The sequence below is a fragment of the Dermochelys coriacea genome, chromosome 23 (assembly GCF_009764565.3).
Source record: "Dermochelys coriacea isolate rDerCor1 chromosome 23, rDerCor1.pri.v4, whole genome shotgun sequence".
Taxonomy (NCBI): Eukaryota; Metazoa; Chordata; order Testudines; family Dermochelyidae; genus Dermochelys; species Dermochelys coriacea.
This window is the reverse complement of record NC_050090.1, coordinates 1,258,200-1,274,955: the sequence shown is the minus strand read 5'-3', so window position 1 is coordinate 1,274,955 and position 16,756 is coordinate 1,258,200. Positions and strand designations below refer to the sequence as shown.

The following is a 16,756-nucleotide window of genomic DNA, read 5'->3' as shown; positions in this document are numbered from 1 at the left end:
AAGGGCAGGAGGGCACTCCGTGCTGTCCATCTCCTGGGGCAGTTTGCTGCTGGCAGCCCTTTAGCTGCAATCCAGGGACTGACTGAGAAACAAGCCCTGATGCTATGAACAGTTTCTCAGCCCTGCTGCTAACTGGGGCCTGCCATACAGTGAGGTCATTGCACAGCCCTGGGCTGGCAAGTCAGCGCACGAGCCAGCCCCTCGCTCCCCCCTCCTAGCGCAGGAACTAACTTCACACACAAGACGACAATTTAGCACAACTCCCCTTTAGCTGTGGCCATTACGGTACCTGCCCCCTGCTCTAAGACATCAGCCGTCTGGCTCTCGAGCAGAAAACACGGCTCCCATCCCTGCAGCACACGACTACTCCAGGAGCCACCATTCACGAGCAGAGCTCGGTCCACAGTCGGGTTTGGGTTTTGATTTGGGAGGAGACGCTGCCTACAAGTTTATCACTGTCTGAACTTGCCCTGCAATGCCGCAGAGCAGGCGTGGCTTAGAAGTCAAAGCACAGAGAAAGCTGCAGGGGCCACATGCAAATCTGTTCATAAATGGGCCCAACTTAACCCTATCAAAGCCAGAGAACTCTAAGCAAGCCCCCCCCCCCCAGTAACTCAGCTTGTCGTGCTGGGCTACTACAGCACAGACAGAGATGGCCTTGCCAGCCAAGGCCAGTTGACTCTCACATGTCAGGGGTTAGCCAGGCTCATGGCCCCATCTTCCCCTGGCCCAGTGTCCTGCCAGCCATTGCCCTGGGGGTGGAGCTGGATGGCTTTGGGCCCCCACTGTTTGCACTCCCATCAGTATACTTTCCTTTTTAATGAAAGCATAACAGCAGCTCAGCTTCCCCCATGCCGCGGAGGAGCGAAGGGCCTGGAGAAGCGAGCCGAACCTGAATGTCATGGCACCACAGCGCCTTGCAAAGCGCGGCCCCAGGCGCTGCACTTAGGTAGCGCTAAGACATGCCAGGAAATGAGCAGAGCGCTGGCAACGGCGCGGGGGGCAGTACCTGCGAGGGACGCCATCCTCGTGGGGCGGAATGATGACCACTTTCACCGTGACCGAGGTCCGCAACAAGTCGATCATCTGGTCGTGGGATAGCGTCACCACGGCAACTTTACAGATCTCCACCAGCCGGCTGCCCTGCCGGAGCCCCGCCTGCCACGCAAACCCGTAGTCCTCCACCTCGGCCACCGTCCCGTCATACTTCACGTGGAAGCCGAGCTGGCCCAGTCCGTTCCTCCTGAGGGTCATGTCGACTGTCTCGCAGCCTGAGGTCATGACCTGCGGAGGGCACATGGAGCAGCAATCCCAGCAGTCACCAGACCAGCAAATGGCCCCCACTGGGGCAGCCTGTTTCAGCCAAAGCTGCCTGCCAAACTAGCCTGCAGCCTCAGCCGCTCCTTTGGTGCCGGCTTCAGCCTGCTGGCCCCTGACACTGCTCACAAGAGCTCAGGGGCTCGCACTTGGCTTGGCACAGCAGGGAACCTGCTCGGATAGTGCCACCCTCTCGAGCTGAGCGCCGTGGAGCGGTCCAACCGCGTGCCCAGTGTGGAGGTCCAGGTTTCAGGAACAGGCTCTGCACCCTGCTCATGCTCCTCTGCCACAATACGCGTGCATTTGCACTGTTGTTTTTCACCGAATGCTGCCCTTTACCTTCCTCCCAGTCCCCAGACTCGACAGAGAGCTAACAGCTAGCACGCCTGGGAACCAGGCTGCCACTTTGCTGCTGGTTGCTCCATGGAGATCAGCTGGTTGTGGGCAGCCCCTCTAACATGGCATGTGCAAACCCACGTCCTGCAGCGCTCGCGGCCGGCATTCTGTGCACAGGGCGCTCCCCTCTGCTGGGCTCCTGTTCATTTCACCTCTGCCTGCCAGCAGGGGGCCTGCTGGGCTCCCCCTCGTACCCCAAGATCTTGGAGAGGGTAATCAGGCCCATGGAGATGAAGTCCCAGGCAGATGGCCTGACCCTGGGCTGGCTGTGACTGGATCAGCTGCTGCTCTCTGCCCAGGAAATGGGGTCTGCACGCAGCGGGTGAATGAATACGAACAAGGAGACAGGAGCCCGAGACAGTCACTTGGAATCCCACAGCGACATGGGCCCATGTGAGACCCCACCACACCTACTTGCAGCTGGAAACATTCTGCCCACACCACTGAGGAGGCAGTTTGATTAGCAGGCAGCCAGAACGCCTGGGTTCCATCCCCAGCTCTGGGAGGGGAGTGGGGTCTGGTGGGTTAGAGCAGCGGGGCTGGGAGCCAGGACTTCTGGGTTCTATCCCCAGCTGTGCCACTGATCTGGTGTGTCTCAACTTGGACAGCCTACCTCCCCTCTCACTCCCTTCGTCGGTCTCATCTATTAAGAGTGGAGGGTCTCTGCGCAATGGGGCCCCAGGCTTGACACTAATACACCACCCAGCTTTGCTCCTACCTTGAGTCGCTGCACAATCTCCTTGATGTCCTCGGGGCTGCTGTCTGCGGCCTGGATGGAGACATGGTCCCCTTTGCCGTAGAAGATCCGGAGGGTGCTGGGATCAGGAGTCCAGCCGATCACATCCCTGCAGAAGCAGTTGAACACCACCTCTTTGGTGGCGAGGTCCAGCAGGACGATGAACTCATTGGAGATGGCCAAGATGCACTCAATCTCCACCCCCTGAGCAAAGTCCTGGGCTGAGACGCGCCAGGCAATGGCCCCGCTACTGTACTGCTCCGCCCCTACCCGTGCCTTCATCTTCTCCTTCTTCTTGGAAGTCAGGGAGATCAAGTTGAATTTCCCTGTGGAGTCGATGGGTGTGTTAGTGACGCAGTTCTCTGCCAGGTCCTTCAGGTACTCCTGCCTGGTGCGCGTTGCCATGGTGTGGAACTTGTCAGACTTGTGTGCGGCGTTCTCGGCATTGATCACCTTGGCCAGTAAGAAGTCTCTAAAGATGTCAGACTTGCGGAAGGTGACGCCGCTGGGGATGGGGGGGCCGAAGGGGGGAGCATCTTTGGATCTGGTCACAGCCACGCTTAGGAAACGAAGGGGAGGAGAAAAACCACTTAGAAGAGCTGTCTCCTGCTAGCGCAGCAGCTTCCGGACACATCGTGTGTCTTCCTGGATAGGGCTAGGTGTGCAAAACCGGCTAGTGGTTTCTGTGCGCCCGAAGGAAGGCGCCTTTCAGAGGGCAGGTGCTCGACCCCAGTTGAAACACAGGCCCCTGAAAGGCGCTTCCAAGTAAGGCTCCAGCTCCCGTAGCCCCAATCTACTTCGAGTGATTCACGGAGCCTGGCATCAGAAAGCCTCTGTTCCCAGAGCAGAACGGCAGGAGAAACATTAACTCAGGCCTCCCCCACCCAATGACTGCCTGGAGAATTCAGTCATGTTCGCTCCCACACAGTGCCAACATAACCTGAGACCTCGGGTCAGAGCCTCGCCAGTGCCTTCCACCCCAGCACCTGCGGCCAGTTGAGCGGAAGAGCAGACGGCACCATCCCGGTGCAGAAAGCCAAGGGGCGCAGACGGTGACACAGAACCCGAGCTGGCAGCCGAGAGCCAGGTGTCTAAAAGCTAATGGTGGGTTAGCAGCTGGTGAGGCTTACCTATAGCAAACGTTATCGGTACAAGGGCTGTGGACTCTGACAATAATAAAGACATGCTGGAAGTGTGAGCGGATATTCTGGGGGGTGAAAGGCAACGCTCCAGGCTCCTGGAAGATGATTGTGACTATGTCGTTTCCTATGTGCCGTTTCCTGAGTAGCTACCAAGGTAAGAACAAACACACGTGTTAGTGCCCCGGGTGCTGCATAAACACAGCATTAATGAGCAAACACGGGCAAGGCAGATGACAAAGGCTCCGGGGGACCTCGCATCCGGTCAGATGGTGAGAGGAGAAGCGGGCAGGAAAATCAGGCCTGACCCAGCAGAGAGACGTAGCCACAAGATTTGAAATGTTAAAGCGAATCCCATTTGGAGAGCCTGGGCTGCTGGCAGCTGCATGGAGAGCGGGATCGCCCTTCACCTCCCAAACCAGCGGGCACCACATTGCTGTGTTCTCCCCGCCAGAGCCGTGGAAGGACTCGGCAATGCCAGTTAGTGATGGGACAGAGCCACAATCACCACTAGCTTTGTGGGGAGCCCGGCAGACTGCTCTCGATCTGAGCTCTCTGTGCCCACGGCACGGCTCCTTTGTAGACGGGGAAGGGTATCGAGACTCTCAGGCCAGTTCCTGGCAGTCTGGCGTCTAGCTCCGATTACAAACCCAGATTGTCAGGAGCCCAGCTGCTATTTGCCCCCAGCCCAGCCCAGAGGAGGGATGGGCCAGTGGGCAGAAGATCCAGGTTCTCTTCCCAGCTCTGCCACGGACTATGACCTTGGCCAAGTCACTCAGTCTGTGCGTCAGCTCCCGGCAGTGCGTCCAGCCGGGACGACAGCACTGCCTCTCTCCCGGAGCGTGAGAGGATGAATCCACTGAAGAGTGTGCAACAGAGCACGGACACTTTCTCCTTCCTTACTCATCTACAGGACCCTCACCCAGACCACCCTGGACATCCCACGCTGCCTGACAGCTGAACCCGGGAAGTCTGAAAACACATTTGCTTAGAAAGTAAGGGGAATGCTGACACTGGTCATCAGAACAGCGCCACCTCCAGCCCTTGCACGGCATGCCAGAGCCTCGCAGGCTCTCCAGTACCCTGGGCTCTGCCAGCTGAAGGGCTGTTTACCTGCTGCCGATTGTTGAGTGTGTAGGGAAGCATGGTGGAGACGTGGAACATGATCTCGTAGTCCTGATACGTGGTGTACAGAGAGTGGGTGCCGGTAGAGTCGGCTGCGAAGCAGAATAAGAGAACAGACTCCGTGAGGGGAGAGCTAGCTGACGTGCTCAGCGTGCTGACTCAGCACACGCGCAGAGGTACACTGTGCCAGCGAGCTCCGCACACGCCCTGCAGCCACGGGCACTGATGCCCCCTGCCTGCAGACCCCTTGCCACACGCACCAGGACTTACTCTTTGTGTCCAACTGGGCAGCGTACTTGCTGAAGGCTTTTAGACAGACCTTCTCCCCGATGAGGGAGAGGAACTCTTCGAAGGCTGGCCCGGCCTCCTCATTATTGTACATCTCCTCCTCTGAGCTCTGGCCTGCTTTGCAGTACAGGATCCCCACCTTGTGCTTCCTGCAGAGCTGCGGGAGTGGGAAGGGGCGTGAGACGCTGCCTGCTCTGTCACCAATCTCCCACCCCTCCCACCAACAGGGTGCCACGCCTGGCCGAGCTCAGCCCAGCCCAGAGGATGGAGTGCTTAAAGGTGCCTAGGTGACTTAGGAGCACGAGTCCCATCACATAGAGGATGGAGCCCCAGTGCCTAGCTCTGCTCTGAGATCAGCTTTCTGCCTTTGCAGACTGGCTGCGAATGGCCGCAAGCTATACCCCTCTTCTAGCCAAGCTCAATGCCAATCCCCGAGTCAGCCCCTCACCCCCGTTCCCAGACTTGCAGCGGGTCTCCCCCAGCTGACAGCAGGACCCCCAGAGGGCACGAAGCACAGTTCAGCACTGCCCATCTGCTGCACATGACTCACTCCCTGCTCGTCGAGTTTCAGGAGCTGCTCTGTGACTTTCGGTGTGTTCATGGCAAGCCGCAGACAGTGAATGTTCAGCTCGGGGACCACATACTCCAGCACGTCCTTCAGGGGGAGGCCACGCAACGTCCCATGCTTGGTGGTGGTGGGAGTCGCGTCCTCCAGGATGGAACCTCGCAGGGTCACGAGCTGCACCAAACACATGGAAGTGGGGAGAGGAGTTACAATCCTGTTCTCTGGGAACCGGCGTGTCTCTGTGCAGACCTCCTGGCACAGGACGTCAGCCACGAGCTTGCCTTGGAAATCCTGCTTAGAGAACTAAGAATGAGATGGCTTTGCTTAGGGAGGCCTGGCACGCCAGTGAGGGTCTTAGCAAACCTGCAGGGATGAGCTTCTCTTAGGAAAACACACTGTGCTTTCTAGACTCAGTAACCAGCACAATGGTAAGGTCTCCAATCATACAAGCCAATGTAAAAATAAAGCCAAGTGTCAGCATTCGGCAGACTTGTACAGAGGTAGCACCTAAGCCCCCAACTGCGCCAGGTGATGCCCAGACCCCGACCAAGGCCGGGGCCCTGTCGCGCTGGGCACTGCACTGCCCTGACCGAGGCAAGTCCTGACTCAGGGAGCTCCCAGTCTGAATAGACAAAACAGGCACAAACTGGGAGAAAGGAAGGATCTTCACCCCCATCTCGCAGACTGGGGGAAACAGGTCCACAGAGATCCAGTCATGCCTGAGGTCAAACAGGGTGTCTCTCCTGGGTTCCAGCCAAACCCCTTCACCATGGAGCCACCCTTCTTTTGCAAGTACAAATAAAACAGTGTAACCCTTCTTCGGGATCTCCTCCAGCACTCTGCCTGCCTGTTGGAAAGGTGGTGAATCTCTGGAACCGCTCTGTCCCTTGCACCGACTGCAGGTGTACCTGGCTCGTCATTCGAGCCACACACCTGGCCTAGGACGAATCACCAGGCCAGCCCCTCTGCCTACTGCGGGGCCCACAGCACCTGCTATTGCAGAGGCCAGATCAGGAGAGCACCAGGAACGGGAGCCCTCAGCGTCAGCACTGAGAACCGACGCCAGCCCCTGGCAGGAGCAGGCAGGCAGGGCCGGTCACCAGGCTCACGGGCAGCCGGAGGGCGCCGACACTTCCCGCTGTTCTGGCCCTGCTGCGAGCGGGCTGCTTGTCAAGCCACAGCACCCTCTGCTGGCGGCCAATCAGATGTCAAGGGCTGTTCAAAAGTCTCTCTACGGGTACGTAAGCCCAGGGCTCGAACCCAGCACACTACAGTAACCACGGCCCGGAGTCCGAGCGCCCCCACTCTAGCCCTAGGACCACAGTGCTCGGGGGAAACCTCACTGCCCGCCCCGAACAGTACCAGGAGGCAACTCCCTAACCCACCTGCAGCCAAGCGCTTACGCAGCTTGTAGAGGTGCTCTGCTGAGTCCAGGCCTGGTCCTCTAGCTCAGAGCAGTGTCCCCGGTTCAAGTCCTGCTGCCTGCCCCACCCCTGCAGGGAGGGACCTGGAGCCACACTCCTGACAGCTGATTGAACCTGACTGGGAAGATTAGCGCCACAGCGTACCAGAACCCTGCTTGTGCCCCACAGGACGAGGCTGGGGGGCCCTTGGACAGAGGTGGTTTCCAAAGTCCCCCTAGATCAGGAATACAGACACACAGGCACTCTTTGGAGGAGGACAGCAGCTGTGGCCGCCCCGGATGAGATAACATACCTCGCTGGTCCGGAAGATAATCCTGTACTGGTACTGGGGCCCATGGTCTTTATGATCCTCCAACTTCTCTCTCCTGATGCTCACAGCCACTGGTCCCAGCTTCTCATCCACGCCAAAGTAGTTGGAATGCTCTGAAAAAGCAAGGAGGTGCCTTGCCAGAGAACAGGAGCAGGCACCGGGCAGAAGGGCTGGTCGACTGAACGGCATCCTGGAGACACGAGTCACTCATGTGCCCTCAGCAGAGAGCAATGGGCCCGTCAGAGTGGAGCTAGTTGTTACGGAGCCCTGGCACTGCGCACTCGTGTATGGAAGCTAGTTTTGGAGCACTCAGGAATACACACCTTTGTACGTACCACGAGGGACATCCTAGTTCTGGTGCAAGGCTCAGTGCTGGCGCCGGCAAACTCAGTAGAACCAAAATCTGCCCTGCCCATGAGCTACCCTAGGAGATATGCACACGCCCATCTGCCCCTGCAGGGTTATTGTTATAAAAGCCCTAAACCACCAGCCCCCCACTAGACAAAATTCCATCAGCCCAGCCCCACATAAGACTCGCCAACAGACCCCTTGGGAGCAACCCTACAATAATAAGCCAGGCTGTGGGCAGAGTCACAACGACAAACACAGCAACATTTCAGCCCCAAGGTGATCAGACAGAGCTGTTCACCCCTCGTGTGTGACAATACAAGGCAGAACACTGAAGGCTGATACAGGAAGTGACTTTCTCTACACAATTAGCATGCGAAACTCATTGTCACATGTATCACTGAGACCAAAAAATGTAGCAGGGCTCCAGCTTGGGTATCGATCTAGTTACAAAGAATGCCCAGATGAAGGCTTTAGCAGCCCAGGCCTGGGAGAGGGTATTAAACCCTCTTGCTTTGGGACCTTTAACTAGTGAGGGTTTGGAAGACCCCTTCTCAGGGGGGCAGGCAATCCCATCACTATGGGGTCTCCAGCACTTCCCGTTGGTGCTGGCCTCTGTTGGGAGACAGGAGGCTGGGCTGGCCAGAGCCAGTCTGGTAACGCAGAGGTTACCTGACCTGGGGGAGCCGAACTACAGCGGCTGGCTGACGAGCGGCAGGACGCTGCAGCTTTGCAGGGCTGGAGGCAACTGCCCGAGGCGCTGCTGGGGCGTTACCTTTGCCATGGAAATAGAGCTGGTAGTAGCGGGCCCCCAGGTCGACGTGCTCCACGTTGTAGCGTGTTAGCCAGCTGGGACTCCTCTGCAGCTCCCTGGGCACCTCCAGCACGGAGATGCTGGCGTTGGTGCGGTAGGCGTTGAGGGAGGGCTCCAGGAAGCCCCCCTCGCCCGCAGCCGCGCCGGGGCAGCCCGCCGACGCCCTGGAGAAGCTGGCGGTGCGTTCGCACATGCCACCCACCTCATTGCGGAAGTGGGGGCAGCTGAGCAGCAGGTCGCTGCTGTTACTGTCCCCGAGGTCGTGCTCCAGGCTCTCCTTGTAGTTGAGGTCTCCGGTGCTGGCGAAGACCGGGTCCAGCCCCCCCAGGCCGGAGGCCCGGGAGAGGGCAGCTGAGATGGCAGAGGCAGCTGAGGCACCCGTTGTGGTATTTCGCCGCTGCGCCACCACCACTCGGTTGGCGGCCACCTGGCTGAGGTTGAAGAGCAGGCTCTGCACGTCGTAGTGAGCGAAGCTCTTCTGGCAGAGCCAGGCCTTGCCACCCTCCTCCTGCTCCGCCAAGGCCCTCCCGGGCTCCCCATCGCTCCGGCTGCTCCGCAGCTTCTTGAAGATGGAGTCGCCTCCTGCCTCCCCCTTGGGGCCCTTCTTGCGGGGCTTCTCCTTCGGAGGAATGGGGGAGTCCTCCGGGGGGAGCCCCAGGCCATTCCTCATGTCCGCCTGGGTGCTGCCAGCCGCTCGCAGGCTGGAGGCTGTGCTGGTGTTGGCCAGCAGCAGGTCGCTCGGCTTCTCGGGCGGCAGGCATCGCTGGGCCGGCTTCTCGCCGCGGAGCTCGCTGAGCATGTCGAACAAGCTCTGCTCCGAGACGCCCTGCACGTCTATGGAGGAGGTGCTGCCGTACTCGCGGAAGAGGGGCAGGCCGCTCCCCAGCTTGGCCCCACGGGGCTCTAGGGCCTCTTCCAAGTCACACTCGCTGAGGGTGATCTCGCTGTTGCTCCTGTTGCGCAGCGGGACCAAGGCCCTGCCAGGCGATCGGGGCCAACCCTCCTGGAACTCCACGTCCTTGGATCTCCTCCTGGAGAGCCGGTGCAAGCCCCTGAGCCCTGAGGAACCCAGGCTGCTGGGAGGCGGCTGCTGCCCATTCTGAAAGCCCTTGGGTGAAAGAAAAGTCCTGCTGATGCCTGTCGAAGCTTCCATGTCCCGTGAAGGGCTTGGAGCGGCCGGATCCTTCAATGTGTCTCTCTTTGGGGGCCAGTCGGCAATCCTGGCGCGCACGCCCATCTTTGGCATGGCAGGCGTGGTGGTGGTGGTGGTGGGCCGTGGCCCAGGCAGACTGTCCCCAGCTGGCTGCGAGGTGCCACCATTCTGCGCCCAGAAGCCTGGCGAGAAGTAATCCCCCCGCGTGCCAGCCAGACCGTCACTCCCCTTCAGCGCCGGTCCGCCAACATCCACACTTGCCTGCGGAATGGGTCGATAGGATGTCATAGTCCAAGGTCAGTGCTAAAGCCTACTTCCAGGGGGAAAGGTCCACTCATCTCCAATGTGAGACCGGCCCCTCAGCCATTGCTGGGTGCAGCCAGGGCAGAGGGGAAAGGCAAGAGCTTGCCAGAGCCAGAGTTACGACTTTCTGCCTGCTCGTCCCATGCTGCCATCCTCGCTCCCCGGGAGCCTGCAGCCTTTTATCGGGAGGCAACAGATTGGATCTGGTCTGAGGGGAAAGTCACTGCTCAGCCCGTGTTCCCAGCTGGTGCTGTTCTGGGGACGACAGTTCCAGACGCAGGCCAGGCGGGTGCAGTACCATTTCCCAGGCCTCCTAAAACAGGGAGAGTAAAGGGAAACATTAGCAAAAGGCTGGAGAAGGATTGAGTTTGTGAGTTCTTTGCAATGCTACTCACAGCAGCTCTATAAATGGCCTTGCTTCTCTCCTCCTCCGCTACTATTCATGGTACTGCCTGGAGCCCCATCACGCAGACAGCGGCCGACAGGGGAGATCTGAGGGCCAGGAACTTGCCCAAGGTCACCCACGGAGTCTGCAGCAGAAGTGGGGTTTGAACCCACAACCAGTGCCTTACGCTCCCTGGGTTGCTAGGGGGCTGGGTTTTCCAGGGTCTGGGGCAACCTGCCTTGCATGCTGCCCAGCGGCCTGACACCCAGGTCTTTCGATTTGGAATAAAACCCAATTAACCCCCACCCCTGCCAATTTCCCACAAACTGGAACCCTGCATTCTGACCAGCTCGTGCTTTAATTCCAAGACCAGCCCCCTTCTGTGTGACTGCCGCAGGGACCGATGTGGGTGCGGATTAGGAGACAAAACAGACGTGCCGGTCAGGCATAGGACTGACGGCTGCTAGACCAGGCAGTAGCTGCAGGCAATGGTTTCTTAGGCTGCACGTAAAATCTTTGCAGGTTGAGTTCCTAGTTTTGTCCTGATCAGAAGTTTGTGTATTTAAAGCAATGCACCAAGTGTAACTCATGTGAGACGCAGAGGTGGTGACTGTCCTGAGGCTGCAAAGAATGAGCGCCACTGATATGCACAACTGTGTATCACATGCTCTGTACTGATAACAGCTAACTGGAGATTCCCCTTGAGTTCCAGGAAGGCTGATGTGCCCACTTGGCTGACTGATAACAGTTCAGTCCCCACTCTGGCTCCACCTGTCACATTTCCCCCAAAGAACCCTCCCTCCTCAGATAAAAGCAGTTCAGACCTTTCCCCAGGGTTAAAACATCTTGACTGGGTAGTGCTGCAAATATCTAAGCCATAAGAAACTGAGTGACAGCTGCAGCATGAAATGGATTTAAACCCACAAAAGCAAGGAAAGCCCTGAGTTGAGACTGAATGTGCCCAGGCACCAAAATGGAAAGGAGGCCGCTGTTGGCCCGGTCAACACGAGCCAAAGAGACCACGGAGCAGACTAAAGATGAGACTCTTCTCCCATGACTGTTTAGTTTTCCTAAGAGCCTTTGGTGAGGGACCTTGTCAAGCTTTCTGAAAGGCCAAGTACATGAGCCACTGGATCCCACCTTGGCCACATGCTTGCAGATTCCCTGAAAGAATTCGAACACATTGGTGAGGCGGGATTTCCCTTTCTAAAAGCTGGGCTGACTCTTCCCCGACCTATCAGGTTCATCTGTGTGTCTGAGAACTGTGTTCAGAATTTTCACTGTGTTTGGATCAGGCTGTTATCCGGACAGTGAAATTAATCATTTGACCCATTTTTATATGGCAACAACATTTAAGATGAATAGTAAATGCATCTAATACTGCAGCTGGAACAGCTCCCACGTCTGTGGAAGGTGGGCAAAGGATCTCGCTGGCTAGAAAACAACCGAGGACTGTGAACGTGAGTTCTCAGTGGCCCTGTCTTTTTCTCCCCACCCCTGAATGTTTTCTGAAATGCCAATTGGATCTTCTGTCTACAGCTGCAGAGTGCGGCCCATTGGATTGCTGATGCCTCCCATAACATGGTGAGCCTTCAGCTACCTAGCACCATACAGACCTCCAACCGAACAAGACAAAGGGATGCTCCAGGGATCGCATGACGCTTCCATTCTGAGCTCAAGCAGAGCAGAGGATTTCAACCAGTCGGCTCCGTCAGTGTTTGCAGAGCAAAGCCACTGAACGTGGACATTTTTCTGTATAACAAAAATATAGCACAGCACCGTTCCCAACTGGCCCTTCTTCGACGCCAAGTGATTTGCAGAGAATCTCTTGCCTGTCCTATGGTCGCACACAGCAGTCCCACAGCACCAGAGCAGGGTGCTGTATGGTGCCACCCCGTTGTGATAGGCACCGTACAGCCGCAAAGAGAGGAAGTCCCTGCCCTGAAAAGCTCACAGACAAGACACGTCCCCTCCACACAGAGCTGCAGAGAGTAGGAGTGACTTGCCAAAGGTCACCTAGCTGGGAGCAGAACCCACGCTGCCTCCTCCCAGTAGGCATTGAGCAATTATCTGGGCGCTGTGCAGGGCAGGGGTAATAACCTAACCAGAACAGACTCAAACCTGGGGGCCTGGGAGCGAGAGCATTACCGAGTGGGCACCGTGCTGGGGCAGTGTATAAATCCGAGGAGAGGAACACCAGAAACCCTGGTGGTGATTTTAGCCAGGCTAGGAGAAGTCGTCCCCGGCCCACTGGTTCCAAACAGGCTCTGTGACGAAGCGGGACTGTTCTCAACGTTTCCTCTGAATATTGTCAGGTTTCAGAGTAGCAGCCGTGTTAGTCTGTATTCGCAAAAAGAAAAGGAGTACTTGTGGCACCTTAGAGACTAACAAATTTATTTGAGCAAAAGCTTTTGTGAGCTACAGCTCACAGTTGCATCCGATGAAGTGAGCTGTAGCTCACGAAAGCTTATGCTCAAACAAATGTGTTAGTCTCTAAGGTGCCACAAGTCCTCCTTTTCTTTTTTCTGAATATTGTGGGGATGCCTCAGTTTCCCCTAGGCTGTTCTTAAGTCTCTAGGTGGTGGGATAAGGGTGTATGATTGTTGCAGAGCCCTAGAGGGCAGGTGTGTGCAGGGATCTGGACACAGAGAATGGTCGACACCCTGTTTCCTGGCAGCTGATGGCCTGGCCCTTCCCCCCTGCAAGGTGAGAGCTAACGGGCTGGAGAACAAAGGAATCCGGTGACCTCCTGGCCCGGGAAAGGGACAAAGCCCAGAGGAGGAGGGGCTGGAGGGGGAGTTAGTTTGGGGCTGGCTGGGGACATGGAGTGAAGTGCAGACGGGGTTGTCTGGCTCACTGCCCCCCAAAACGGACCCAGCTGAGGGGTCCTGTTCTCTGCACCTACAAGCTCTGGTTTAGACCATGTTCCTGTCGTCTAATAAACCTTCTGTTTTACTGGCTGGCTGAGAGTCACGTCTGACTGCAGAGTTGGGGGGCAGGACCCTCTGGCTTCCCCAGGACCCCACCTGGGCAAACTCACTGTGGGAAGCGCAGGGGGGGCAGAGGATGCTGGATGCTCCGAGGTCAGCCCCAGGAAGGGGGGAGCCGGGTGAGCTGTGTGTCCTGCAGACAGGCTGCTCCCAGAGAGGAGACTCCCCAGAGTCCTGACTGGCTTCGTGGGGAGCAGGTCCAGAACATCGCCCGGGGACTCCATGACAGGCTCTTTGCACAAAAGTGCTTTTAGATACCACTCCCGCCTGTCCCTTTCCCTTACAAACCCTGCCCCGCTCCATTACCATGAGGCTGGCCCCCCACAGCTGTAAAAGAGCTGGAGGCTGCAGACTGGATCGACAAGGCAGATGGGAGGCTGGAGACAGGATACACTACCAGAGGAAATTCTTGCTTTATCAACCTCCCAGAATCATCTGCAGAGCCGCTGAACAAAGAAGCCACTCCGCCAACCACAAAAACCCTGGAGGAAGGAAGCCCTAGGAACCCGCACTTTAAACAGCTCCAGCCTCCCTTCCTCTCCCTTCACCACAAAGCACAGGGAAAGTGCCTTGGTTTCACTGCAAGCACGCAGCTGGGGGAGAGGAGACATCTATTTCAGGGGCCAGGGCAGCTCCTTGGTATCATACAGGTTCCCGGACACTTCTCTTTTCCGTCAGCAGCGTCAAGCGAAGAGCAGAGAACCTGCCTTTCAGCCTTCTCTGAGAGAAAGGAAGAAATAGGTCAGCCGCTTAGATACACAGAAGGGCAGAAGACACTAAACCATCCTCGGCAATGGAGATCAGATGCCAAACAGACCGTGGGGCTCTGCTGGAGACTAAGACTAGAGAGCTGTTAACCTCCACGGAGAGGTTTTTCGTACTGAAGCCTGAAAGCAGGCACTGGGTAAGGAACTGGCAGTGAATGCAAGTACCCAGATAAGGTGAGGAGAGTGCTCGGATGTACAGATTTGATCAGACAGAAGGTGGCAGAGTCACTGTCCAACCCCCTCTCCCCCCCCCACATACACCCTCACCCCCAGTGGCACCAGGGGCCTCAATCAGGGATCAGGGCCATTGGGCTTGGCACCATACAGCACACAGTACAGTTTCTTAGGCGCCAATTCTCCCTTGCCCTACACCTGGTGCAGTCATTTACACCCGTGTAAAGGGATTGCAAAGTGGTACCAGGCGAGCGCAAAGCAGGCACACACAAGTGCACACAGTGCAGGACTAGAGGTAATCAGGCCCACGGAGTTTAAAGCTAGAAGCGAGCATTACAGTAACATAATCTGACCTCCTGCACAGGGCAAGCCAGAGACGCCCCATCCAGCCTGGAACTAGTGGCTGAGACAGAGAGATTTCAAGTCTCCAGGCCCCTTGGGAAGCTGCTCCAGCATTCCTAGAGACGACCGGATGATCACAATTCACTCCCAGGCAAGCTTTGCTGCAGCAACATGGACAGAACCCAGAAGGAGAAGAACATGGAGAAATACGGGTAGATCTCCTCCACCTCATAACTTCTCCAAGCCCAGGAAGGCCGAGAATCAGCAGTACCAAGAAAGGATCCCTAGGGGCAGGATGGCAGCTCGACGGAGCCTCTTGAAGGACCCCAAGTGAAAGAAGATTGATGGCTGCATCTCAGAGCATTGCCTGGCACGGGGGTCTCAGGGGGGCTCCAGGTGAGCGATGGCTCAGGCAGCCATGGGGAAGCGCGCACCGCTGTAATGAACTGGAGTGCCCAAGTTGTCAGTTTCTCAGCACTGAAATGGCGGCACTCTCCCATTCTTTGGTAAAAGTGGCTATTTCTCAGTGTGTCAGTGACCCCTTAGCAAGGATCAGGTCTGTACAAGTAGGTCTACACTGCAATTACAAACCTGCAGCTGGCCCGTGCCACCCGACTCGGGCTAAGGGCTGTTTATTTGCAGAGTAGATGTTCTGGCTTGTGCTGGGGGCCAGGCTCTAGGACCCTGTGAGGTGGGAGGGTCCCAGGGGCTTCAGTCCCAGCCTCTACACTGGAATGAAGCAGCTCCACCAGCCAAGTTGCAGTGTAGACATACCTTACCGTGTTTCCCAAACTGGGCTGATTGCTCCGCACCTCTCCGAGACAAGGGGGGGCCTGGGCGAAGAGGCGATCAGAGCAGGAATGTGGCAGCAGGCAGCTCAGGGACTGTGAGCTGTGCATTTCACCCCCTCAGGTAGATTGCTGTGCTCCTGGGGACAACAGTGCATGCACAGTGAGGACGTGGCAGGTCCCTGCCCTCCTAGCCGCCCTGGCCCTCTGGAAGTAGCACCCATATGAGTGATGAGCTGCTGCATCCTTTCACCAAGCAGAAGGGCTTTGCGCTCCACAGAGGAAGAGCAGCCTGTGGGTATGGCATTGACAGGGCTCAATTCCCAGCTGCGCCATGGATTTCCTGCGCCACCTTGGGCCAGGGCAGGGAGTGGCTACATGCCCAGCACAATGAGGGCCCTGATCTCAGCTGCCCTGCAGACACTGCTGAAGTACAGACAACTACTAAGGCACTCGGGCACTTTCCCTCCTGCTTGACAGGGCCCTGGAACAGACTAATACAGTGATTGAAGGATTAGTATGCCTGTGTGTTCCTGCAGCCAGGTCTCTGGGGTAAGAACACTGTCTGCCCCCTCCCAATTCCACTGCAGCCTCTGTATAAAGCATTCACATAATCCTGGACCTCTACATTAATCTAAACCAATTACAAGAGAAGCCCACTAAGATCACATCTGTTGAGAATGGATATTAAATCAATATCTGAACGTCTTAATTAAATGCAAGACTAAGAATCCTAACAAGGGCATCTGCCGCAGACACCGAACGCTGAGCTACCCTCCCCTTGCCCCACGGTCGGCAGATTCTCAGCAGGAGCCCAGGAGTTGCCATGCCAGGAGGCTCACTACAGAATCCATCTGCAAGCCCAGCAGTGAGAGAGGCAGCTGGGCCTGGGGAAGGGAGGGCGCTCACCTTGTGCTCCATCGCAGTGCCTGGGGATCGCCCCCGGGACTGTCCTGCTCTGGAATGGCCATGGAGGTGCTCGCTGTAATATTTAGAATGGAGCGATAGAAACGGGCCAGTACGGAAAAGTCAAAACACTCTGACATTTTCACAAGTCTCTACTCCAGGGAGGAAGCGGGAGGTGCGCTCGGTCTGTACTGTCTGCACTGCTGGAGGCATGTAAATAGGGTAAGAAACATCTCTGCTATCCCCACATTTTAGCTGCCGAGTTCCCAGCGGTGGCACATATGTTTCTTGCCACATTCATAAAAATAACTGGCTGGAGCTGTGGCTGGCGTCCACGGAGGGGCCCCGGTGAAGTCAGTAATACTGTGAGATAGCCAGACTTACCGACTCACCCAGGGCCACATAGACCACATCCTGCTTCCCACGGTGGCCAACACCAGATGTTCTGAGGAAGGTGCAAGAATCAGGCAGGCAAATGTGAGATTG

General features: G+C 57.0%; 1 protein-coding gene across 6 annotated transcripts in view; it reads right to left on the bottom strand.

Annotated features, from left to right (window-relative positions):
• SIPA1L3 (signal induced proliferation associated 1 like 3) overlaps positions 1-16,756 on the bottom strand; it is a 77,550-nt gene that overhangs the window by 22,587 nt on the left and 38,207 nt on the right. For 3 of the 6 annotated variants that reach the window (XR_006276777.1, XM_043501466.1, XM_043501467.1), the window contains exons 2-9: positions 8,424-10,231; positions 7,283-7,470; positions 5,552-5,740; positions 4,984-5,158; positions 4,702-4,805; positions 3,580-3,737; positions 2,432-3,008; positions 1,010-1,284 (exon numbers count right to left, since the gene is read on the bottom strand). Coding sequence is in view for 5 of the 6 variants with exons in the window: in XM_043501466.1 (XP_043357401.1) it covers positions 1,010-1,284; positions 2,432-3,008; positions 3,580-3,737; positions 4,702-4,805; positions 4,984-5,158; positions 5,552-5,740; positions 7,283-7,470; positions 8,424-9,903 (3,146 nt within the window). In the remaining variant the exon portion in view is untranslated. The remainder of the gene's footprint in view (positions 1-1,009; positions 1,285-2,431; positions 3,009-3,579; positions 3,738-4,701; positions 4,806-4,983; positions 5,159-5,551; positions 5,741-7,282; positions 7,471-8,423; positions 10,232-16,756) is intronic. The other 3 variants (XM_038381499.2, XM_043501468.1, XM_043501469.1) reach the window with 1 other exon arrangement.